Genomic DNA, 26086 nt, shown 5'->3' with positions numbered 1-26086 from the left:
TTTGGCTATTTTGGAATCTTTTGTGTTTCCATATGAATTGTGAAATTTTTTGTTCTAATTCTGTGAAAAATGCCATTGGTAATTTGATAGGGATTGCATTGAATCTGTAGATTGCATTCTGTGGTATAATCATTTTCACAATATTGATTCTTCCTACCCAGTAACATGGAATATCTCTTCATCTGTTTATGTCATCTTTGATTTCTTTCATCAGTGTCTTATAATTTTCTGTGTTCAGTTCTTTTGTCTCCTGCAGTTCAGTTCAGTTCAGTTCAGTCGCTCAGTCATGTCTGACTCTTTGCGACCCCATGAATCGCAGCACACCAGGCCTCCCTGTCCATCACAAACTCCCGGAGTTTGTTCAAACTCATGCCCATCGAGTCGGTGATGCCATCCAGCCATCTCATCCTCTGTCATCCCCTTCTCTTCCTGCCCCCAATCCCTCCCAGCATCAGGGTCTTTTCCAATGAGTCAACTCTTCACATGAGGTGGCCAAAGTATTGGAGTTTCAGCTTCAACATCAGTCCTTCCAATGAACACCCAGGACTGATCTCCTTTAGGATGGACTGGTTGGATCTCCTTGCAGTCCAAGGGACTCTCAAGAGTCTTCTCCAACATCATAGTTCAAAAGCATCAATTTTTCAGCACTCAGTTTTCTTCACAGTCCAACTCTCACATCCATATATGACCACTGGAAAAACCACAGCCTTGACCAGATGGACCTTTGTTGGCAAAGTAACGTCTCTGCTTTTAAGTGTGCTATCTAGGTTGGTCATAACTTTCCTTCCAAGCAGTAAGCGTCCTTTAATTTCATGGCTGCAGTCACCATCTGCAGTGATTTTGGAGCCCAAAAAAAAAAGTCTGACACTGTTTCCACTGTCTCCCCATCTATTTCCCATAAGGTGATGGAACCAGATGCCATGATCTTAGTTTTCTGAATGTTAAGCTTTAAGTCAACTTTTTCACTCTCCTTTTTCACTTTCATCAAGAGGCTTTTTAGTTCCTCTTCCCTCTCTGCCATAAGGGTGGTGTCATCTGCAAATCTGAGGTTATTGATATTTCTCCCGGCAATCTTGATTCCAGCTTGTGCTTCCTCCAGCCCAGCGTTTCTCATGATGTACTCTGCATATAAGTTAAATAAGCAGGGTGACAATATACAGCTTTGACGTACTCCTTTTCCTATGTGGACCAGTCTGTTGTTCCACGTCCAGTTCTAACTGTTGCTTCCCGACCTGCATACAGGTTTCTCAAGAGGCATGTCAGATGGTCTGGTATTCTCATCTCTTTCAGCATTTTCCACAGTTTATTGTGATCCACACAGTCGAAGGTTTTGGCATAGTCAATAAAGCAGAAATAGATGTTTCTCTGGAACTCTCTTGTTTTTTCGATGATCCAGGGGATGTTGGCAATTTGATCTCTGGTTCCTCTGCCTTTTCTAAAATCAATTTGAACATCTGGAAGTTCTCAGTTTACATATTGCTGAAGCCTGGCTTGGAGAATTTTGAGCATTACTTTACTAGCATGTGAGATGAATGCAATTGTGCAGTGGTTTGAGCACTCTTTGGGATTGCCTTTCTTAGGGATTGGAATGAAAACGGATCTTTTCCAGTCCTGTGGCCACTGCTGAGTTTTCCAAATTTGCTGGCACATTGAGTGCAGTACTTTCACAGCATCAGCTTTCAGGATTTGAAATAGCTCAACTGGAATTCCATCACATCCACTAGCTTTGTTTGTAGTGATGCTTTCTAAGGCCCACTTGACTTCACCTTCCAGGATGTCTCGCTCTAGGTGAGTGATCACACCATTATGATTATCTGAGTTGTGAAGATCATTTTTGTACAGTTCTTCTATGTATTCTTGCCAGCTCTTCTTAATATCTTCTGCTTCTGTTAGGTCCATACCATTTCTGTCCTTTATTGAGCCCATCTTTGCATGGGCTCTTGGTATCTTGGTGTCTCTAATTTTCTTGAAGAGATCTCTAGTCTTTCCCATTCTGTTGTTTTCCTTTATTTCTTTGCATTGATCACTGAGGAAGCCTTTCTTATCTCTCCTGGCTAATTCAAGTTTATTTCTAGATATTTAATTCTTTTTGTTGCATTGGTGAATGGGATTGATTCCTTAATTTCTCTGATTTTTCATTGTTAGTATATAGAAATGCAAGTGATTTCTGTATGTTGATTTTGTATCCTACAACCTTGCTAAATCCACTGATTAGCTCTAGTAATTTTCTGATACTATCTTTAGGGTTTTCTATGTACAGTATCATGTCATCTGCAAACAGTGAGAGCTTTACTTCCTCTTTTTCCGATCTGGATTCCTTTTGTTTCTTTTTCTTCTCTGACTGCTGTAGCTAGGACTTCCAGAACTATGTTGAGTAATAGTGGTGAAAGTGGACACTCTTGTCTTGTTCCTGATCTTTGGGGGAATGCTTTCAGTTTTTCACCATTGAGAATAATGTTTGCTGTAGGCTTATCATATATGGCCTTTACTATGTTGAGGTAGGTTCCTTCTATGCCCATTTTTTGAAGTGTTTTAATCATAAAGCGGTGCTGAATTTTGTCAAAGGCTTTTTCTGCATCTACTGAGAGTATCTTATGGTTTTTAACTTTCAATTTGTTAATATGGTGTATCACATTGGTTGATTTGCATATATTGAAGAATCCTTGCATTCCTGGACTAAACCCAACTTGATCATGGTGTATGAGATTTTTGATGTGTTGCTGAATTCTGTTTTCTAAAATTTTGTTGAGGATTTTTGCATCTATATTCATCAGTGATACTGGCCTATAGTTTTCTTTCTTTGTGTTGTCTTTGTCTGGTTTTGGTATCAGGGTGATGGTGGCCTTAAAGAATGAGTTTGGAAGTGTTCTCTCCTCTGCAATTTTTTGAAAGTTTTAGAAGGCTAGGCATTAGCTCTTTTCTAAATGTTTGACAGAATTCTCCTATGAAGCCATCTGATCCTGGGCTTTTGTTTTTGGGGAGATTTTTGATCACTGCTTCAATTTCAGTGCTTGTAATTGGGTTGTTCATAATTTCTATTTCTTCCTGGTTCAGTCTTGAAAGATTGAACTTTTCTAAGAATCTGTCCATTTCTTCCAGGTTATCCATTTTATTGCCATATAGTTGTTCATAATAGTCTCTTATAATCCTTTTTATGTCTGCATTGTCTGTTGTAACCTCTCCTTTTTCATTTCTTTCTTTTTTTTTTTTTTTTGAGTGACGTGCCTCAGATTTCTTTTTTTTTTTTTAAGTTTTTTTTTTCCTTTTTCATTTCTAATTTTGTTGATTTGATTCTTCTTTTTTTCTTGATGAGTCTGGCTAAAGGTTTGTTGATTTTGTTTACCTTCTCAAAGAACCAGCTTTTAGTTTTATTAATCTTTACTAGTGTTTCTTTCATTTCTTTTTATTTCTGCTCAGATGTTTATGATTTCTTTCCCTCTACTAATTTTGGGGGTTTTTTGTTCTTCTTTTTCCAGTCGTGTTAGGTTGTCTATTTGATGTTTTTCTTGTTTCTTGAGGTACGACTGTATTCCTATAAACTTCCCTCTTAGGACTGCTTTTGCTGCATCCCATAGGTTTTAAGTTGTCATGTTTTCATTGTCACTTGTTTCTAGAAATTTTTTTATTTCCCTTTTGATTTCTTCAGTAAACTGTTGGTTATTTAGAAACATGTTGTTTAATCCCCATGTGTTTGTGTTTCTTACATTTTTCTTGTAATTGATATCTAGTCTCAAAGCATTGTGGTCAGAGAAGATGCTTGACATGATTTCAGTTTTCTTAAATTTACTGAGGTTTGTTTTGTGACCCAAGATGTGGTCTATCCTGGAGAATGTTCCAAGTGCACTTGAGAAGGTGTATTCTTCTGCATTTGGATGGAATGTCCTGAAAATAACAATGAAATCCATCTCATCTAATGTATCATTTAAGGCTTGTGTTTCCTTATTTTCTGTTTTGATATCTGTCCATCAAAAGTGGGGGTGTTTAAAGTCTCCTACTATTATTGTGTTACTGTCAATTTCTCCTTTTATGTCTGTTAGTCAAACACCATTTTGATTTCTGAAAATCTATTGTCTTTTATTGATTTTGTCTTAGTTTTCTGCAAAGACTGATCTACTAGCAAATGAAATCTTGAACTGATTTCAATTCAGGATTGAAATTGATTGATTTTACTTTCAAATGAAATTCTGAAAGTGCAGTCTTTTCAATTTATAATTCCAATAGCACATGGGATGTTTACACTTTAAGATGAAAGTGCATAAGATAGAATTCTAAATGGGCAAACTTTAAAACTCAGAACAAATGTTTTACATGGTAAGGGGAAACATCTACTAAATTGAAATCTTTTCCATATTTAGAAATCATGAAATTATCCTTTAAAGAGTGTCTGCCTAAATCCTTTTGTGAGGTACCTGGATTTCAAAAATTTGATAATACCTGGAGGATTTTTGTGTTAGTTGACTACCATGAATAAAAATATTCAAATTAATATATGTAATTTTAGAAGATGCATAAATATTTCTTTTTGTTAGAAGAGTCATGAAATGAACTTGTCTTCTTTACATGCATAAAAGTAATGAATCAATGATTCTTGGAAAGTCTTAATATTAAACATTATAAACAAGAGTGCTATTAAGAGATCAATAAGACTGATAGTCATTTTTTTATTTTAATATAATCTATTTTTGTACATGGCATAATTTGTAACTTTTAAAACTGGATGTCATTTGTCCCAACATCAAACCCTATACCTTTGTAAATGCCATCTTTATCATATATAGATTTTCTTTTAGGACTCTATATTCTATTTCATACAATTTCTAAAAGGTCTGGCAAGTGGCAAAGCAAGGCCCCCTCACTGCCCTAATAAACATTTTTAGGGGAAGCTAATGTCACACTCTTCTCCAAATGAATTTTAGATATAGCATGTCAGGTCCTACTAAAAAATCTTGTTGGTATTTTTATTAGGATGCAGTGGCTTTACAAATTAATCTGGTAGAATTTATATCATACAGCATTGGATCATCTCATCAGTAATATGCAATTTTCCATATATTTAAGATATTCTTAGCAAGAGAACTATAACAATTCTTTGTACATCCTTATACATTTAGAATTGACACAGGAAGTTATACATACACACACATATCCACCTGTGGATTTTGAGATTGTAATAAATCTATAGAAAAGTTTGCATAGGGTTGATAGTTTTACAATATGGAGACTTTCAGTCCTTGAACATGGCATATCTCCATTTACAATGGAGATTTTCTCCATGTAGATCATGCCTATCTTTCATTAGATCTATTCCTGGGTACTTGAGATATTTTTTATGCTTTTGTAAATGTTCTTTTTAAAATTTTGTTTCATTTGTTGCTGGTGTACAGGAGGCCAACTGATTTTTTATTCATCAATCTTATTCTAATATTTATCATATGTTAATTTAGGTTTTCTTTGTCAATTATCATTAATCATCTACAAACAACGGCATTCTTATTTTTAATATTTTTTTCTTTGCTGCACCAGCTAGGACCTTCAGAACAATGTTGAACAGAAATGTTTATATAGCAAGCACTCTTATCTTATTCCTAATCTTTAAGAATACATTCACAATTTCATCATTAAGCACGATGTTTGTTACAGGCTTTGTTTGTTTTGGTAGATTCCTACTACTGGATTAAGGAAATTCTCTTCTACCTCAAATCTGTTCCTTTTTTTTTTTCATTAATATACATTGGTGAAAAAGTGAAGACACTCAGTCGTGTCTGACTCTTAGCAACCCCATGGACTGCAGCCTACCAGGCTCCTAGTCCATGGGATCTTCCAGGCGAGAGTACTGGAGTGGGTTGCCATTGCTAAAGTATATGAAATATTTTCTAACATTTATTGAAATTATCCTATAGTTTTCTTTTTATGCTAATGTAGTGATTTACAATTAATATATTTTCTAGTGTCAAATAAATCTTTCATTTCTACCATATTGCTACATTCAGTTGGCTAAAAAGGTGGATTCCCATCTCTGGCTACCCTCCTTTTGCAGAGCTTGGCCCTGCAATTTCCTCACTGCCTCAGTTCTCCACTCCCTTCAAACATAACTGTTTATATCTTATATTAGATATTTGTTTTTCTGTAGCTTTTCTAATTATTCTCAGTTGGAGGGTAGTCCAAACCATCTATTCTGCTACTTCTGGAAAGCTACAATCTCTGCTTCTTGCATCTGAAATTATACCCCCCTTTTCATTCTAAATATTGTTTATCTGGGTATTCTATTGATCAATTTAATGAGCATGTTTCATTATTCTTTGTCTTTTCAAAGACAAATCTTTCTGTTGAGTATTTCTACTTTATTTTTAGAATTTCAATAATTTTACTCTGTATTTCTGTATTTCCTTCCTTTGGCTGTCTTCAGATTTACTTTGTTATAACTTCACTATTCTGTTATTATTTCTTGAGATAGATACTTAGCTAATTAATTTTCCTTATCTTCCTTTCTAGTTTATTAAAGATCATAATTTTCATACTAAGTACAGATTTATTTATATCCCACAACTTTTGAGATGTGGTATTTTCATTTAGTTCTAAATATTTCTAATTTCCATTATCATTTCTACTTTGACTTATGAGCTATTTATAAATTTTTACTTATAAATATTTAACTTGAAAATACATGCTATTAATTTGTAGCAATCACATTATCCTGAGAAACTATTTAATGACAATCTTTTGAAATATGTGGCCTTATAAGAGAGGAATATTTAACTTGTCTTTGTGTGTGTGGGGGAAAAAAAAAACCCATGAGGCAGCTGTTACATAAGTGTGATATTAAAAAATACTAAATATTCAATAATAATATAAATTTACATATGAATAAAAATTTAAATTTTAAAACATTAAAAAATAGGCTAACCTATAGGTTATAAAAATGCTTGCCAAGTGATACTAATTCTAACTCAAATTGTTTATCAAGTTGTTCTAGTAACTCCCAAACATTTATTAATTTTAGAAATTGTAGCCATAATTATCTCTTTGACCCAGATGCCTTTGTTTGGACCATGAACTGCCATAGGAAACTGCATAAAGACCCTCCAAGAATTTCCACATTAAACAGGTAGTCATTCTATAAAACAAACTTATGGTTACAAAAGAGGAAGGAAGGAATGATAAATCAGGAGTAGGGGATTAACAGATACAAACCACTACAGATAAAATAGATAAGCAACAAGGATTTACTATATAGCACAAAGAATTATAGTCAATATCTTGTAACATCTATAATGGAAAAAATCTGAAAAAAATATATATATAACTAAGTCACTCTTCCATACACCTGAAACTAACACAATATTGTAAATCAACTATACTTCAGTTTAAAAATTCCTTATAAATAGGTAGTCATTAAGTAATTTCTGGTCTTGATAAGTAAAAAAAAAAAAAATCACTCTAATAGCAATAAAATTATTCATGGAGCTGAATCCTCTTTTTAGCTTTTGCTGCAGTTAACAATAAGTATACTGGAAAAATTTTAGCCCTTATAATGCTTGCTGTTAATTTTTATATTCAATTATATTAATAACTAAGTGACAAAATAACTGATACATCATATTTAATGATATCAAAGCTAATCCTTCAGCCCAGATGAGACATAATGTAATACAGCAGTTAAAAGCACAAACCAGAGTACAAATCCTTTTCAGTTCTCTCAACCAAGTGTTTCTGATATAGAGAAGACATTTTGGCAGTCATGTTCATTAATAAAGTGAGTGTTATTAATACCTATGGTGGGAATGTATTCAGTGGCTTTTGGCAAAATTATACCTCTAAATAAAGGTGAAATTCAGTAAGAATGATAAGATTAGGGATCTGTATCCATATGGTATTCATCTGTAAACCACCCCACCGACATCATTTACCTGCCACGGGTTCTATCCTGCAGTGGGTGTTCACACTTTGTCAAGAGAATGAATGTTTGAATGGTGCCTCCAGTAGTGGCATTACTCTCATCTGACTGCTCCTTTTACCTCTGGATCTCCCAAGAGGCTGCTGCTGCTGCTAAAGTCACTTCAGTTGCGTCCAACTCTGTGCGACCCCATAGACGGCAGCCCATCAGGCTCCTCCGTCCATGGGATTTTCCAAGCAAGAGTACTGGAGTGGGGTGCCAGTGCCTTCTCCACCCAAGAGGCTAGTTACCACAAATGGCTTACTCTAGGAGATCCTATGGAAGGTGCTTAAGTACTAGGAGGGCACTCTGGACTTGGGGCAGTAACTAACTATTCAACCACCATGGATATATATTAATATTTTAACAACTGGTACAGTTGAACCAATGTGTACTAGCTGAACATCAGGTCTGAATGCGGTACTCTATACATACTCTTTAGAAGTGGTACTATTTCTGTGTCTGTCTGATTAACTGAGGTATGCTATAATGTACATTAAAATCAACTCTATGATAAGTTTTCTCTTTTCTCCTTGAAGTTATCAATTTTGGATGTATATAAGTTAAAAAACTCAATTTCAGAATTTTTTTATTTTTCAGGTGAATTGATCTGAATATAAAGTAACCTATCTCTAGTAATTTTTTTTGCCTTAAAGCCTATTTTGTTGATATTAAATACAACTCAGCAGCTTTCTTTTGCTTAGGTGTTTGACATATCCTCTTTATCTTATGTACAAGAAGTACATTTAGTATTTCTGTATTATAATTAGTAACATTTTTATTTATTTTCAGTGATTCTTTGTGCTTTATTACACCTCTTCTACTTTTCTTCCCTTTCCCTTTCTTGTCTTCTGCAATATGTTTTTCCTCATTCCAAAATTTTTTCTTCTTCTAGTCCTGAAATAATACACTTATTTGTCTTTTGGTGGTTACCCTGTAAATTTCAATATGTACACATTAAAGCCTAAAATTAATATATCACAATTCTCCCTCAAAAAAAATAAAGAACTTCGAACATCCCTTCATAATTTATATGCTATTGTTGTCTTCTATTTTAGCTACATCTTTGTTAATCCCAAAAGACAAAATCAGATTGTTTTACATACAAATTTCCCACTTTCTCTGATCATTCCTTCTAATATCTTAAGACCTTAAGCTGAAAACACTTTCTTCTCTCTGAACTTAGACTTCCATTACTGAAGGTCTGGTGGCAAACTTACTGAACTTTGATTGGATGCTTATGTATTTATATCATCTTTGTTCTTGATAAGAACAAAGAACTCATATTTGCTGGGTACAGACATTCAGGTTGGCAGTTTTTCTCGGCATACTGAAATGTAATCACCACTATCCTCTAATTTACACTATTATTGATGACTGATTGGCTTTCACTTGCAGTTACTCCTTTGAAGGTCTTTTTCCCTCTGGCTTATATTATTTTATATCTGTTGTCCTACAGTTTCCTATATGGCAAGGGAGAATTCCTGCTAGGGGTGTGTCCAGTTTCTTAAATCATTTGATACCTTTCTTCAATTCTGGAAAGTTCTCAGCTATTGTGGCTTCAAGTTTGTTTTATCCTATTACTGCATTTTCCTTAGGAACTGACCAGATACACAGTATACATTTTTCTCTTTGGGCTTTGTGTCACCAAGCCTCCTTCGTATTTTCAGTCTCTTTGCCTCTCTTATCTGCAATCTGGATAAGTTCTTTACTTCTATTTTCCAATACACTAATTCTCTCTACATCAGTGCCTAATGTATTCTTATAGAGGTTAGAGTAAGAAAGTCCATATTATTGCATATTATCAAAATTCCTTTTTCAAAATGTTATTTTAGGAGGTGACACACTTATCTTGACAATGCTGCTATTGCTTAAAACATTTTACAGTTCTTTACAGATTACCTTCTGGTCCATGTATCCTTCATTTTTCTTTCTTAGTGCCAAATTTCTAGTCTGGTCTCTATAAAATTCTTAATTTTAATTCTTATCTTCTGTATCACCTCTTCTTTTTGCACTGAGAAGTCCTTGACAGTGGCTACAGTATCCAGTAAGCTGATTTAACTTATATATAACTGAAGGATATGAGAAATCATCTCACTTAACAAGATATGTCAATTTATATAAAATCATTTTAAGTCCTCTAAATATTGGGGCATATTAGATATAGTCAGAAGACTAAAAAATTACAACACTGAACTATTTTCACCTATTACCTTGACAGGAATGAAAAAGAATGGCAATGTGCAATACTGGCAAGGGTATAGAAAGACAAGCACTTTCATTGGAACTGATAAGAATAAGGACTGGTACAGTCTTCACAAAGGGCAGTTTAATAATAGGAATCCAAAATCTTCATAACCTTTTACTCATTCTAAGGACTTACCATAGGGACATAAATTTAAAATATCAGTTTAAAGGTTTTATTTTAACTAATGAAAAAATTTAAACAATGCTGTAGAAATATATTCAGTAACATAGATTATTCATAATGTATGAAAAAAAGCAGGCTACAAAACAGTAGGTTCTATTTTTATGTTAAAATAAACATACAAAGGACGCTCTATGGTGGTCCAATGGTTAGGACTCGGCACTCTCACTGCCATGGCCCATGTTCAGTCCCTGGTCAGGGAACTAAGACCCACAAGCTGCACATGGTGCAGTCAAGGAAAAAAATGTTGTAAACAAATTAAAAAGATATATACAAAGAAAAAGATTCCTTAGATATCCATTTACTCTCTGGGATCATAAAGAATATTTAGCTCATTTTAGTTTCATTTACTGCCTAGGTTTTCTACAGTAAGTAATTAGTAATTGTATAGTTACATGTTATTGCATGACATATCAGAGTACCTAAATAAAGTACCACCTTTTACAAAAATGTTACTATAGGAAAACATAGCCCATATTCAAACAAGAACTATCAGTAATATACTCCTCATTCTTATAGTACTGGTAGTGAGAATTCCTTCTTCATAACTCATTCTATCCCTCTCACCCTCTACCTAAAATTCCACCTTCAAAGAGTAGAAACAACTATTTCTGAAGGCCTGATAGAACAGGTAGGAGGCTGGAAGGAAAGGAGCTGGGATATGCTGAAGAGAGGAACAGAAGGGTTATGAAGAACAAACTGCTGGTATTTGGGGAGAAACTTTAGGAATAGCACCAGGTTGGAGGAAGGTGTGAGAAGAGGAGGTTCCATAGATAAACTTCAGCAGAATAGTTAGTTTCTCCTCTCACCAATCTTCCCTGTATTCAGGTGCACAGTCACTGTTTCAAGTCAACTACTATATTAAGAAAAAGCATTTGCAAGTGAAATGGAATAGGGTGTACCTGCTCAGTGACCCCAGATTGACACTTTGCTCCTTCGTCAGCATATTTTATGTCTTTCTTCAGCACAATTTTTTCCTTTGTTAACCTGTGGTCTTTCGGTTTCTCTAACATATCATCTAATATCGGTCGTTTGACATACCAGTTCCTTCATCTGAAATATTTCTATCCCCTCCCCAACACTGTCTTGGCTAATTTATCTCCTACTCATCTTTTCCATCTTGGTTAAGTGTCACTTTCTCAGGGAAGCCTTGAACACCCTAGTCCACAAAAGTTATTTCCAGCCTTTATCTCAACCTGTAAATATGTATCATGAAATCATCTAGTATGTTTACTAATGTCTAGTTGAACCAATAGGTCCCAAGACTAATGAACGCAATGCCATTTGTTGTTTTGCTCACCACTGCCACCTCTCTCAACAAATACGTGTTCAATGAGGGACTGAGTGAATGAATAACTAAGCAAATGACCAGGAACCCAGAGGCCCAGATATGGTAAGAGTTGTATTATTTACGTCCCCTCATGGTGCAACCCTGTGTAAAGTTTTTCCTTTGACTGCTGTTGAACTTGTTCCTGTACTCAAAAAACAAAGTTTAAAACACAGGTATCACTTTGAAAATTCTCCATAGCTCAAAGTAAACCGAAGCCAAACATAGTATTTTAATTATCCAAGAAAAAGGTTAGATACCGTTAAGAGAACATGTAGTCTAGCCTGGGAACTTCACAGATGCCCACAAGATATCTCTCTGCTGGATCTTAGTATCTTACTGGAGAAAAGCAACGAAGAAACCCACACTTGCCCCCTCAGCGCAGGTCGGGCACAGGGAACAGGGATTCTGCATGCTCAATACCTTTGACAAAGCTTAGGTGGGAAAAACACGCCTAGGGTGTCAGGGGGATTGGGGCATTTATTCAAAGTGAACTTACTGAGCATCTACGACGTACCAGAAAACCCTAGCTCTGGACTGGCTCTGACAAACCTGCCGGGGTTGCTTTGGTCACTTCACAGAGCTCTGGTCCAGAAGAGGAGCAAACCGGCCCCGGGTTCGCCTACCTCCAAGTGCCGGACAGCGCCTCCGACAGCGACAGAGCGCTTCACCAAGGGTCAGGGGCACGAAAGCCGGCCGCCCCACAGGCACTCGCAAACCCCAGGCCTGGCTGGGCGAGCGGGCCCCGGGCAGCCGCGCCGGGCGGAGGCGGGTCCCCGCCCTCCGAGGCGCCGCGCTTACCCGTCGGGCGAGTACTCGAGGTTGAAGACTGCCCCGTGGGTGCGGGTGCTGAGGTACACCGAATCCGCGGGGTGGATGGAACCATAGAGGTTAGTCATGGTGCGGAAATTGTCCCGCGCCGGGTCCACAAACAGCCCACGGCCCAGGCTGCGCTCTCTCAGCCACCCGAAGAGCCGGGCGCCAGGGCCGCCCAGGCGGGCTCTGAGGCAGGGCTGGCCACGGCTCCCGGCCCTGCAGTCAGGCCCGGGTGGCCGGCGTGGCGGGGAAGGCGGTGAAGGATCTCCTTTAGCGGAAGCGGCTGAGGACTCGAGAGCTCCGAGCGGCCCGAGCTCGCGCGCGCGCCCGCCGGGGGGCTGCGAAGGGGCGCAGGGACTGCGAGGGCCCCCGCTGGGCGACGGGGGAGGGGCTGCGTCAGCCCCGGGCTGTAGTGGCGAGGGCGGGGAAGGGAGCGGCCTGGCAGCAGCCGCCTCTCTCCCGTAGGCTGCCGGCTCCTCAGCCCTGGCTCCAGCCGCCCTGTCCCCTCCGGGGCTACGGAGCCCGAGGGGAAACATGACCTACGCCCACGCCCCCGCCCCCGGCTCCCGGCCGCTGCCCAGCCGGCCAACACCTCAGTACTCCCGCTCCAGCCGCCACTTCCGGCGTGCGGCCGCCTAACCTCTCCGGCTGGGAAACCCGCGCCGCCTCTCGGTATCATCCGCCGGGGACCAAGAAAGCGGCGACACCGTTCTTCTAGCGGTGCCACAGACGGCAGGGTTGGCGTCTAGAGCTCCTGTGTGTGCGCGATAGTGAGGATGCCCAGGGCCTAGGCTGCATCCTAGGATGCGCTAGCATCCGGGAACTGCCTGGCTATTGTCCGTATGTGGTTATCAGCGACCAGACTGTGTCTTTGGGGATGACAGGGTCTGACTGGTGAGTCCAGGAGGCTGAGTATGATTGGGTACTGTGTACATAATCATCTCCACTTTACACTGAGACCAACGAAGGTAAGAAATGACCATCTTATGTGCTGCTCACACAGCTACTGCCTACTCAGCCTGGGAATCCAGGGGCTCAGGTGAACTTCGGCACTAAAAAGCCCTGGTTGGTACAGTGCCTGGGGCTTACTGCTGCGCTGGAGCTCTGGCCAGTTACCAGCAACTTGACCTACTAGGTCAAGCCTTTACCAAAGCCTTCGTCTCTGCAAGAAGCATATACCCAGCCAGGAGCCACTGAGAGGAGCCGAAATCAGAATCAATTCAACCTTACAGGCGACAGAACCCAGGGTCAATCCTGCTTACACCTGCCAAGCAGGGCATAGAGGGCATAAGAGATGCAAAATCCTTCACTAGTGCTGCTGAAGATAAATACATAGAATTCATTTGCAGAAAAAGCTTAACTAGAACTGGGGTGTTTCATGGGGAGAGGACAGTCTGCAAGGAAGGGAACCTTGAGGTATAAGAAGAGGTAGGTATAAGAAATGACAACCCTTCCAGGCCTTGGGGCTTCCCTGGTGGCTCAGCTGGTAAAGAATCTGCCTGCAATGCAGGAGACCTGGGTTCGATCCCTGGGTTGCGAAGATCCCCTGGAGAAGGAAAAGGCTACCCACTCCAGTATTCTGGCCTGGAGAACTCCATGGACTATATCATTTAGTAATGTGAGGTTTGGGGTTTTTTCTTACACTTATACTTAAAATGTTTCACCATTATTTTAAAACCTCTCAGTGAAAAAAATAAAAATCACTAGAGGTTACCAGAGAAGGCACTAAAGACAGAACAAATCTGTGCCTGCTTCTGTTTACCCACTGCCTTTCAGAGCCCTCAAACACCACTGTGTTAACAAGAAATTTATTTCAAACTGCAGTCTATAGATCAATTTCTATGTGATGCTATTTTTTTTTAAACTAAAAAATGTTCAACTTCAACCACTGAAATTCACAGATATCAATTCAATAGAAATGACTGAAGCATCTCCTGAAATCCTTTGCCCCAATACTCTTTTCCAATCCCGATGCACCTTTCCAATCACAACAAAGTAAAAAAAAAAAAGCAAAAACACATCAATCTCATCAAGGAGGCAGAGAACAAATTTGTTTACTTTCTTCCCTATCCGTTGACTAAATATTTTTTTAAAAATTACTTCCCAACTGGTGTCTTATAATGAAATGTGCTAGAAATGTAAACACTGGCCTTTAGGTTTTTATATTTTAGGAGCAGCAGGTTCACTCCTGATCTCTTTGACATCATTGGTTCTGCCCATCAAATAGAATTCTTTGTTGGGAACAAGATTGACAAAATGAGCAAGGCGGTTGGACATGGCATAAAAAGCTGAAATTGCAGCTATATCCCAGGCATCTTCCTGGTTGAAGCCATGCACCTCGAGCTTTATGAAATGGTCATCTGTTATGTCATCAGCTTGGGAAATAGCAAGTGCAAATTCCAGCATTGCCTTTTCACGGGCAGGGAGGTCAGACTTTCTCCAGTTGATACAGACCTGTAAGAAAACACAGTTAGGGGCAGAATCTCTGTCCATCACAACATAGCCAATAAAACACATGGTCTAACAAAAGAAGCATTAATGAAAAAACCTAAGATTAAAGAGGTGAAGTGAGGCCAAAATAAACTTTACAGACAGGAAGTATCTTGGTCAAGTTCAATATAATGCAAACATGGAACTCTAGCTCTGCCAGGAAATCTTTGCTCACTCCAACTACAAGTACTTCTTTCTCCTCTGAACACCCATAGCATCAAAAACCTCAGAACCAAGATTCAGAGACTCTTAATACATAAGGGCCCGCAAATATCAATCTTTTTGTATGAAGAAAGTGAAGCTCAGATAATTATCCCTTTGTCCCCACTGAATCGCAAATAACAGCTATTAATTTGCAAAATTAATAGCTGATACTTAAGCAATGACTATGTGCTAAGAATGTGCTCAATGCTTCATATTCATTATCTCATGTAATTCTTATAAAAATCCTAGGAAGTAATGTTTTTTATTAGTCACTCCCAATTTTACTGGCAAAGAAACTGAAGCTCAGAGAGTTCACACTTTCCCAAGTTCACACTGCTAGAGAGTGGCAGAGCTGGGATATGAATCCAAGTGTATTTGATTCCAGTGAGTATACTGATAATCATTACCCTTTTTGCTAAAGCAAAATACTGGAAACCATTAGCAACCTGGGGTTTCCCTGATGGCTCAGACGGTAAAGAATCTGCCTGCAATGCAGGAAACCTGAATTTCAATCCCTGGGTCAGGAGAAGAGAATGGCAACCCACTCTAGTTTTCTTGCCTGGAAAATTCCATGAACAGAGGAGTCTGGCGAGCTACAGCCCATGGGATCACAAAGAGTCGGACACAACTGAGTGACTAACACGCGCGCGCGCGCGCGCACACACACACACACACACACACACACACACACACACACACACACACACTAACGACCTAAAAATCGGAAGAACAGCTGAGCCAACCACGGTGAGATAGTGCGTCCTATGATCTTTAGGGAGACTGTGTCTGAGACTGGTCCTGGATGAGCAAAGTTCTGGCGAATAAACAGGCGGCTCTGAGAAGGGCAAAGGTGATGACGTACCTGTGTTGTTTAGCTTTTGGCTGGCAACAGAGGCCTTCGGAACAATTTTCAAGGTCTCCACTCAGGTGGGGTCAGGAAAGAAGGTTGGAGGATAGGAGAAGACTGATGACCCTCCCTCAGGAATAAACGCAGAGAACAGAAACATCTGTTTCTGAAGAAACATCTGGCTCAGAAGATCAGGAATTTCACTGTAGGGACGAGTAGGGTTTTGTAAGCTTGGTGACAAACCCGTGTTTACTGTGTCTTTATCCTTGGTTCATTTCTCTGGGAAGAATTGGCACGAGCTCTGACACTCAAAACAGCCTGACTCTGGATGGAACAAGTTAAGAGTAAGCTGCTGGTTGGGGGTTGAGACCCATTTCACAGCCAGTCTTGGTGGGGAAGAGCAGGTGGGGGCAGTTCCAGAACGGGAGACTGACAAGGCCAAGCCTGGGGCCCGCTGTGCGAAGTAGAAGAAATCTTAAATCGCCAGCCCAGGTTCAATGCATGAGGCAGGGCGCTCAGGGCCAGTGTGCCGGGATGATCCCGAAGGATGGGGTGGGGAGGGAGGCGGGAGGGGGTTCAGGATGGGGAACACATGTACACCCATGGCTGATTCACGTCAATGTACGGCAAAACCACTACAATACTGTAAAGTAATCAGCCTCCAATTAAAATAAATAATTAAAAAAAAAACTGGGGCCCATTAGGAATGACTAGTGGATAGACTAAACTCACAAGGTCTTCCCTGGTGGCTCAGACAGTAAAGAGTCTGCCTGTGATGCAGGAGACACGGGTTCAGTCCCTGGTCGGGAAGATCTCCTGGAGGAGGGCACGGCATCCCATTCCAGTAGTTGTGCCTGGAGAATTCCATGGACTGAGGAGCCTGGGTTACAGGCTGGGTTACAGTCACAGTCACACAGAGCCAGACATGACTGAAGTGACTGGACACGCACGCATAGACTAAACTCATGCTGGAAAGTGCATACTATATACTAACACATATATATGGAATTTAGAAAGATGGTAACGATAACCCTCTATGCAAAACAGAAAAAGAGACACAGATGTACAGAACAGACTTTTGGACTCTGTGGGAGAAGGCGAGGGTGGGATGTTTCGAGAGAACAGCATGTATATTATTCTATAGTGAAACAGATCACCAGCCCAAGTGGGATGCATGAGACAAGTGCTCGGGCCTGGTGCACTGGGAGGACCCAGAGGAATCGGCTGGAGAGGGAGGTGGGAGGGGGGATCGGGATGGGGAATACGTGTAACTCCATGGCTGATTCATGTCAATGTATGACAAAACACTGCAATGTTGTGAAGTAATTAGCCTCCAACTAATAAAAATAAACGGGAAAAAAAGGCAAAAAAAATTAAAATTAAAAATAAAAGAAAATGCATACTATTCAGTGTAGCAGAGAGAGTGTAAGCTTTGAAAGTGGACTCTACCGTTTTAGTTGTGCACCCCACATTAATTCCAGGTCTGAGCCTCAAAGGTAAAAGGGTTATAATAAGGTTCAACTTAGGGAGTTGTGTGCATTTAAGAGAATGTCAGGTCTGGCACAAGGCTAGAGCTTAGCTATCCCCTTGTCCCAAACATCACGTGCACACAGAAGCAGGTGGGCGCAGGAATGGGAAACTGGCACGGGGAGGTGGGCGCTCAACTGGTCAGAGAGCACTGGGTTCTTCGAGAAGACCCTGTACCGGGCACTGTGGACAACCATGCTATATGAGCGCCTGTTGGCCAGGCTGGTCACCAAAATGATGAGCTCCTTGTCAGCTCTGCTGAGCTGGCCTGGGGAGGGAGAAGACAGGAGAGCTGCCATAAGCCTGGACAGCAGCCCAGAAGAACCTAAACAGGCTCGGCCATATTTTAGCAAGTTGCCCGCCTACCTGCTCACTTATTCATTCCCGGTCCTGTGCTGTGAGCTAACCTATTTTATTTTCTTCACAATACTGAACACTTTCTCAAGTCAACTTGTTCTTTTATTTAGTCGTTCACTGTTTTCTCCTCTCTGGAATATGCTTGCAAATCTATGTATTTTTCTGATTTGTTCACCATTGTATACCCAGAGGAATGCCTAACAGATATAGTAGTTGCTCAGAAAATATGTGAATGAATTACTAATTCAAGAAGTATTTTCTGAGGCCCATCAGGTACTAGACAATTTTTGAAAAGGGGGTTTAAAAAAAAAAGATATTTTCCAACCTCAAGGGCCATGCTACTTCTAGATAGAGAAGGGCAGAGAAGGGGAGAGTCCACTTTGGTAGCTGGTACCATCTGGGAACTTTAATCTTCACAACAACAGCTCTGCAGAGAAGGTATTAATACCATTTTACTAGTAAGAAAACCAAGGCACTGAGACATTTAAGTACTCTGTTGAAGCTCACATCATGATTTATGGTAGAATCAGATTTGAACACAGGACCTGTCTCTTCCCTCTAGGATGGAGAGGCTGAGGCAGTTGTGGAAGATACAGCAGACAGCACTCTGCATGCCATTGGAAAAGGACTGATGAGGGAGGCCGTGGGAGCTCAGAGGAGGAAGAGTCCCTCATAAGTGAAGGCAGGTGAGATGGACTCTGATGGAAAGTTCAGAGTCACAAAGCATGCACAGGAGACAAGGCAGCCCAGAGGCACGGTCAAGTGTGATCCAAGTTAAAGAGGAGAGAGATCATGAGGCTGGAGTGCTTGGGAGAGGAAAGCAGACTTCACAGTTCACTGTGACTTGAATGGATAGAACATAAAGAGAGACTGAACGAAATGAGGCTGGGAGGCAGATGTCAGGCCATAGAGAGTCATGGTGACAGGCTGCCTCCCATCTCTGCTGCTCACTCTTCCTTTAATAATAAAATCCCTTAGTTTTATCTGGGCACATGGCCACAGAGCCTCCCTTGCAGCTAGATGTGATACAAGTCTAGCCAATGGGAGGTAAAAGGAACTGATGGGTGTGGCTTCCATGTCACGACCATAAAGGAAGGGCTATGTGTCCACACATACCCTTCTTTCTTTTTCTGCAGGTGGTAGTGGTAAATCCACATGAGCAGGTAAGCAAGGGCAATTCCAGACAGCAAACAACACTACACTGCCCCTCAGAAGCTCACATGAGACTACAGGAGAGACAGAGAGAAAAAATACCTTGTTTAAACCCATGTGTCTTTGGTCTGAGCAACAGCAGCCCAACCTGAATCTTAAGCAAGAAATCTATGATTACCGATCTAAAGTCCCTGACCTTTATCCAGGGTGTTGGAGGGAGCCAGGGAGGGTCTTTGCGCACAAAGAAGTTGAGCCAGAGTTATCATCTAACTTATTTCCGTTCTATACCTATAACCATCAGGTAACATGCAGACCTCAGCATCAGAATGCAGACAATGTCTCTGCCAGCTCCAGTCCTTCTGAGCTTCTCCCTAGCTCCACAGTAATCTGGGACTATGTGGGAACGAACTCTAGCAAGCAGGCACCTGGATCTTATCTAAAAATGACTTAGCACTTCCCCCTGCTCCCCACTTACCTGTTTTCTTGTTACAGATGACATTGTAATAAGCAAAGAAGGCTCTGAATTCCAGTGGCCGGTGAGACAACACTTTAAATACATTTGGTAAAAATCCTGTCTGCAGGGAAGGAGAGACACAGGGAAATGTAAAATGACCACTAAGAACAGGATTGGCAAATAGTAACTGGTAGTTCCCATACTGTCTGCTGAATGCCAGATGCAGTCTTAAGAAGGCCACAGCCTTGTGTCAAAGCACAACCCACACATTCTTTCACGTTTTAGGGGATTGTAAGGGTTATTTCTAAAGGCATATGTAACTTCTTTTTATTAAGGTATTTTATAAAATTTAGAGAGTTGTATGTAAACTAAATGATACTTCTTAGAATTTAGGCTATACTTATTACCCTCCTGCTCACAGAGGGGCTGGTGGTTCTCATTTATTTCTAAAAATTAAATCAGTAAGAAGATTTGATATTAGAAGTACTCTGTAAAGTTCTTTCATACATCCAATCTCATTTTTTCTTCTCCACAACTCTCTAAGGTAAGTAAGGCAAGGATCATTATCCCAGTTTACAGATAAGAAAACTAAGGCCCAGAGAGGTTGAGTGACTTGCACAAGGCCAAAACAAATCTAAAAGGCAGGTCTGTGATTTTGACATTGGGTTTTCAGTATGTTTTCTTTTCTTTTTTAAAGAAGATATTTATTTACTTATTTATTTGGTTGCTCTGGGTCTTTGTGGCACGTGGAATCTCTGATCTTGGCTGTGGCTCAATGGCTTAGTTGCAGCACACAGGATCTAGTTGTGGCATGTGAACTCTTAGTTGTAGCATGTGGGATCTAGCTCCCTGACCAGGGATGGAACCCAGGCCCTGTGCGTTGGGAGTGCAGTCTCAGCCACTGGACCACCAGGAAGTCCCTCAGTATGTTTGCCAATGGGATGATATGGCAGACAACTATTGACTGCTACTCAGGAGCCATTTCTTCCCTCTTCCCTTGACAGTGGATACTGGATGTTGTTCAGATATCAGACTGCCATGGGCTCCAGGGAAGGTTAAACCCTTCCCCAACCCCACTGGGTGAATCCTGATTGATCTAAACCAATTAGAGTGATTCTATTCTACTTGTCAGTGATTGGCCTAGGAATGGGCATGTGACACTATTATGCCCAATGAGAAATGAAGGGAAATCAAATGGGCGCCTTCTCTCCCCAAAAGGCATATGAGAAAAGGGTGTGACCTCCACATCCATTCTAGCAGCTGTGCAAGGATGTAATGTTTGCTACTGTTATACCCAGGGACCAGGAGATCACAAGTCTGAGCACAGAGTTATCATATCAAGGAAGTCAGAGCTAAAAAAGGCAAAGAACTTGATCCTTGATATTGCTGAGCCACTGGATTAACAATGCAGGAATCACCCTGTGTCTGGAGCTACTGGTATACAAGACACTGAACTGTCCTTGCTGTTGTATCAGCTGAATTGAGCTTTTTGTTACCTGTAGCTGAAAGCACTCTAACTGATGATAGATGCTAAAGTTCATTACTGATCTAGAAGACATGGTAAAAAGAACCATTTATGTCTGCCAGGGTAGGAGCTAGGGCAGAGGTGATGTGAGGAGGTATAGAAAGGTACTGAGAGGCTGGGGGCTCCAAACCTTTCCCACCAGAGCATCTGGGTTTCTATATATATATATTTCAATGGATTTACATACGAGATTCTGTCTGGAAAAAAAATCCACAAAGTTTCAAAAACAAAAGTTTAGAGTAAACCTCTGCATTCAGACAAGGGTTTTATAATTTGACAATATAAAGCACCAACTTTAAAAATACCTTGGACTTCCCTGGTGGTCCAGTGGTTAAGAATCTGTCTGCCAATGCAGGGGACACAGGTTCGATCCCTGGTTGTGAAAGAACCCACAGGCCTCAGGGCAACTAAGCCTGTGTATTACAACTACTGAAGCCTGTACGCTAGAGCCCGTGTTCCACAAGAGAAGCCACTGCAATGAGAAGCTGCATACTTAGCCCAACTGGAGAAAGTCTGCATGCAGCAACACAAAACCCAGCACAGCCACAAACAAATAAATAAAACATTTTAAATAAATAAATAAAAAGTTTCCTCAAGAAATAATTCTGGGATGTTCAAAAAGATACCTGTATAAACACCTGTTACAAGTCACAAATATCCAAGATTGGGAGATTGCTGAAATAAATTAAAACATCTCTATTATACAGTGCTATATCATGCAGCCATTAAACATGATGTGTTAACCTAGAAAAATGTTCATGTTAACATGACCTCGTTAAAAAAATTACATGTATACTTATTTTAAAAAAATAGGGAAGGAGAAGTGCTACGAGTGGCTGACTGGTGGAATTTTTATTTTTGAAATTTTTGCTTATTTTTCTAATTTTTCAGTACCTAATTGCAGGAAGGAACAAGGTACCGCTCACATTTATTGAAGCATCTGGCACGTATCTCATGGTTCTATCTCCACACCATATTTCAGCGCTAAAGGGAACTACGGAACACACCTCAGTCACAGTGGGCGGAGAACTGAGCGACAGACTCCCAGAACTTAGAAGGCTGTGCCTAAGACAAGAGGAAAAAGTGCATGTTCTCCTGCCTGGGAACCCCGGAGGAAGGGTCGCCCCCAGTGGGAACCTGGGCGGACCGCAGCAGCCAGCCCCAGGGGTTACCCTCCAGCCAGCAAAGGTCTGCGCTGGCTGTGGCTCTCTGCACGAGGCGAGCGTCTCCCTTCTTTTCTATCTCCTCCAAGAGCTCTCAAACATCAAAAGGCAGGTCCTTTTCGTAGGGAACTGGGTAACGGCTGATGGGTTTGGACTTCTCTTCCTGCTGCTGAGCCTCATAAAGGCGCAAGTTCAGGGTCACCAGAGGGAACTTTTTCCAAAACCTGTTGGTCACAAGGCAAAGACGAGACTGAAAGGAAGCAAAGGCAGGATTGGAGTGGGCCACCAAAGGCATGGCTTGGATAGCTTGTTTGTATATCTGGACTTAAAGAAAAGACAGTGCCTCCTGGGTCAATTCCCATTAATCACAAGCAATTCTTGAGCAATCATGAAAAGGATTCTGAGCTCAACAAGAAATAATGCCGTAATCCATTGATAATGTCTGACATGAGAAGAGGATATTAGGGCATGATGGTCCAAATAACATATACAATGCTTGCCTTAAAGCCCAGCTCAGATACCACCTAATAACAATAGAACCTCCTGGGGTTCTTCAACGCCATGAAGACTTTCTGAAGCCTTTTAAGGCTACCAAATGATGGCCAGGATTTATATATATCACCTGCTGTCAATAGCAATGATAATTTAACTGTCATATAATGAGCACCTAGTATGTGTCAGGTCTTCTGCACACACTCCCCAAAACTCCCAGCAATCCTGTACTTTACAGATATGAAATCTAAGGATCAGATGGATTAGGTCACACAGAGATAAAATTCAGGTCTATCTGACTCCAAAGTCTTCATTATTCCCACTTTACAATCCTGTCTCTTAAAAAAGAATCTAACTAAAAAATATGGAAAACTAACAATTTTACATTTATTCTAAATGAAAACTGCGAAAAACCAACATGAATCTAAAAGGGCAACCTCTTTGTTTTTACATTTAAAAAATTATAGTTGATTTACAATGTCAGGATAATTACAGCTGAACAGCAGAGTGATTCAGTTATACACACATACATGTATACATACATACATACATATATATATACACACTCTTATTTTTAATGTTCTTTTCCATTATGGTTTATCATAAGATACTGGTATAGTTCTCTGTACTATACAGTAGGACCTTGTAGTCTGTGTCTACTAACTGCAGCTTCCCACTGCATCCCTCCCTCAGTCCCCTTCCCCATGGCAACCACCAGTCTGTTCTCTATGTCCATGGTTCTGTTTCCAGATGGCTTCATTTGTGTCATGTTTTAGGTTCCCCTATAAGTGCTATCATACGGTATCTGGCTTCCCTTTCTGACTTACTTCACTTAGAATGATCATCTCTAGTTGCTGCAAGTGGCATTATTTTTTCTTTTTAATGACCGAGTAGTATTCCATTGCATATATGTACCACATCTTCTTTATCCACTCACCTCTCAGTGGACATTCCCACATCTTGGCTACTGTGAATACTGCTACTATAAACATAAGGATGCATGTATTTTTTTGAATTACAGTTTTATCTGGATATATGCCCAGGAGTGGGATTGCTCAATCATATGGTAATTCTATATTTAGTTTTCTAAGGAATCTCCATCCTATTTTCCACAGTGGCTGCACCAACTTACATTCCCACCAACAGTGTAGGAGGATTCCCTTTTCTCCACATCCTCTCTAGCATTTGCTATTTGTAGGCTTTTTAATGATGGCCATTCTGACCGGTGTGAGGTGGTACCTCACTAGAGTTTTGATTTGCATTTCTCTAATAATTAGAGATTTTGAGCATCTTCTCAGGTGCCTATTGACCATCTGTATGTCTTCTTTGGAGAAATGTCTATTTAGGTCTTTTGTAATGGGTAGCCTGTTCATGCATTTTACCATACAAGGTTCTAAAATGGATGCAAGAAAACAAGATTATGCTTTCCTAAGAAAACTCAGTCTGGTCAGAATCCAAATGTGAAAGACAGCATAATATAGGGCTGTCTGAAGCCCAGCTGCCTGGGTCCAAATCCTGACTCTGCTACTTATGTGTTATGTGATCAGAGGCACGCTACTTCTGTCCCTCCATTTCTTCATCTATAAAGTATGAATTATAATAAAACCAACTCATAGAGCTGTTATGAGGATTTAATGAGTTAATACACACAAAGCTCTTAAAACAGAGCTTATTAAATACTGTGTATTAAATGAAGTGTTACAGGTTTAAAATAAAGGTGTGATTAAAGTATATTGGGTACATTATGGATCTATCAATTGACATTTGCTTACATATTCAATATGAGACCCACAGAAAAGATTTGGACAGCTCCCTTCACAGAACCCACCTGTCAATACAAGAGACTTAAGGTTTGATCCCTGGGTCAGGAAGGTCCCCTGGAGAAGGAAATGGCAACCCACTCCAGTATTCTTGCCTGGAGAATCCCACAGACAGAGGAGCCTGGCATGCTACAGTCCATGGGGTCGCACAGAGTCAGACACAACTGAAGCGACTTAGCAACTTCACATCCTCTGGGGACCCCTGATGGGTTCTATCTACTGTATGTAGCAGCCTACCTGCCTGCCTTTCACATCTGACACCTCACCTATGTGCAGCATATACATCCGACTAAAGGGGAAGGCCTAGGCTGTGAAACTCTAGCTTTTCTACCTTAGTCTTCCCTACCCATTAGCTAGGGTGGGGCAAGTATCTGAGCATTCGGGCCACAGACTGGCCACTGGTCCATGAGGCTGCTAGGCCAAAAAGCTCTGCCCACATAGATTCATACTCTCTGGGATCTGAACTGGGAGATCAGAAGTGAGCAAGGGGGCAGTGAGAGCTGGAGCTGCAAAGTCATGAGGTAAAGCCAGGCCACTGGGGTCGTGCTGGTCAGCTGTGCACCAAAGGAGCAAGAGAGAAATCAGGAGTAAACGGCAGCTATGAGAGGGGGAAAAGACTCAGGACAGAGGTCCAGGAAGAACACTGGTGGTAGGAGGAGATGCAGACAGACAAGAAGCAGGACTGAGTAACAGACTTGTTCGTGACACAGTTCCCAGGGTCTGGCTGCAGAGGTCCTCGGAGGTACCAAAATGACCTCTTGGTATCAGTTTACATGTAACATGATGCTTACATTTATAATACTCGAGACAGGATTCATGCATTGCCAAGAAGAACCAGAATGACAAGAAGAAAGGAAACATGTCTTCTCAGTTGATGAACCTTCTCTAACCCAAAGAAAACAATAGCATCGGAAGTAAACAACTCCTATCACATAAGCTTGTTTTAAAAATAAACAAAAAGTAAACACTCATAAAATGCTTAAAAATACATGCCTAATATTATCCTGGCTGCTTTATCTATATATTAACTCAAGATATGTTGGTACTGTTCTTGTTCTCATTTTAGAAATGAGAAAACATTTCTCCTTTTTGTGCTATCTCAAAATAGGCACAGGAAAGATAAGTCACAAGAGTCTACAAGTCACAGAGCAGGATTCAAACCCAGGGTGTCTACCTCTCAAGTCCTCACTCATAATCTTTGTGCTCTGTTGTATATACAAGCTCATCGACAAGGACAACTACTACCTTTTTTTTTTTTAATCCCTAAATCCAAACTAATCTATAAATGTCAGGTCTTGTCCTCCTATTCCCCTAAACACTTTCTAAATTTTCATTCTGAACCTTGGATAACCAGAATACTATTTAAAAAAGACAACTTCCATTAGCACTTCACCAGGCTTATTGGTAGGAGCTTTATAGGTATTGTCCTCTGAACTTTAAATGAAATGTCACCACTGTACATTCCTCCATTGGGGCACACTGGACCTCAGCTACCATGAATGAGTTCAAGATCAGTACTGTCACATCTTTTTCAAGAGAAGCTGGAAATTG

General features: G+C 40.5%; 1 protein-coding gene across 3 annotated transcripts in view; it reads right to left on the bottom strand.

Annotated features, from left to right (window-relative positions):
- The window catches only part of DCAF10 (DDB1 and CUL4 associated factor 10), a 59699-nt gene extending 46589 nt beyond the window's left edge, over positions 1–13110 (bottom strand). For all 3 annotated transcript variants that reach the window (XR_010659503.1, XM_065908018.1, XM_065908019.1), the window contains exon 1: positions 12490–13110. Coding sequence is in view for 2 of the 3 variants with exons in the window: in XM_065908018.1 (XP_065764090.1) it covers positions 12490–13040 (551 nt within the window). In the remaining variant the exon portion in view is untranslated. The remainder of the gene's footprint in view (positions 1–12489) is intronic.
- Positions 13111–26086: the final 12976 nt, after the last annotated feature.

Source organism: Muntiacus reevesi, chromosome 17 (assembly GCF_963930625.1).
Source record: "Muntiacus reevesi chromosome 17, mMunRee1.1, whole genome shotgun sequence".
In the NCBI taxonomy this organism is placed as follows: Eukaryota; Metazoa; Chordata; class Mammalia; order Artiodactyla; family Cervidae; genus Muntiacus; species Muntiacus reevesi.
The sequence above is the reverse complement of the archived record's forward strand: the minus strand, read 5'-3'. Positions and strand labels throughout refer to the sequence as shown.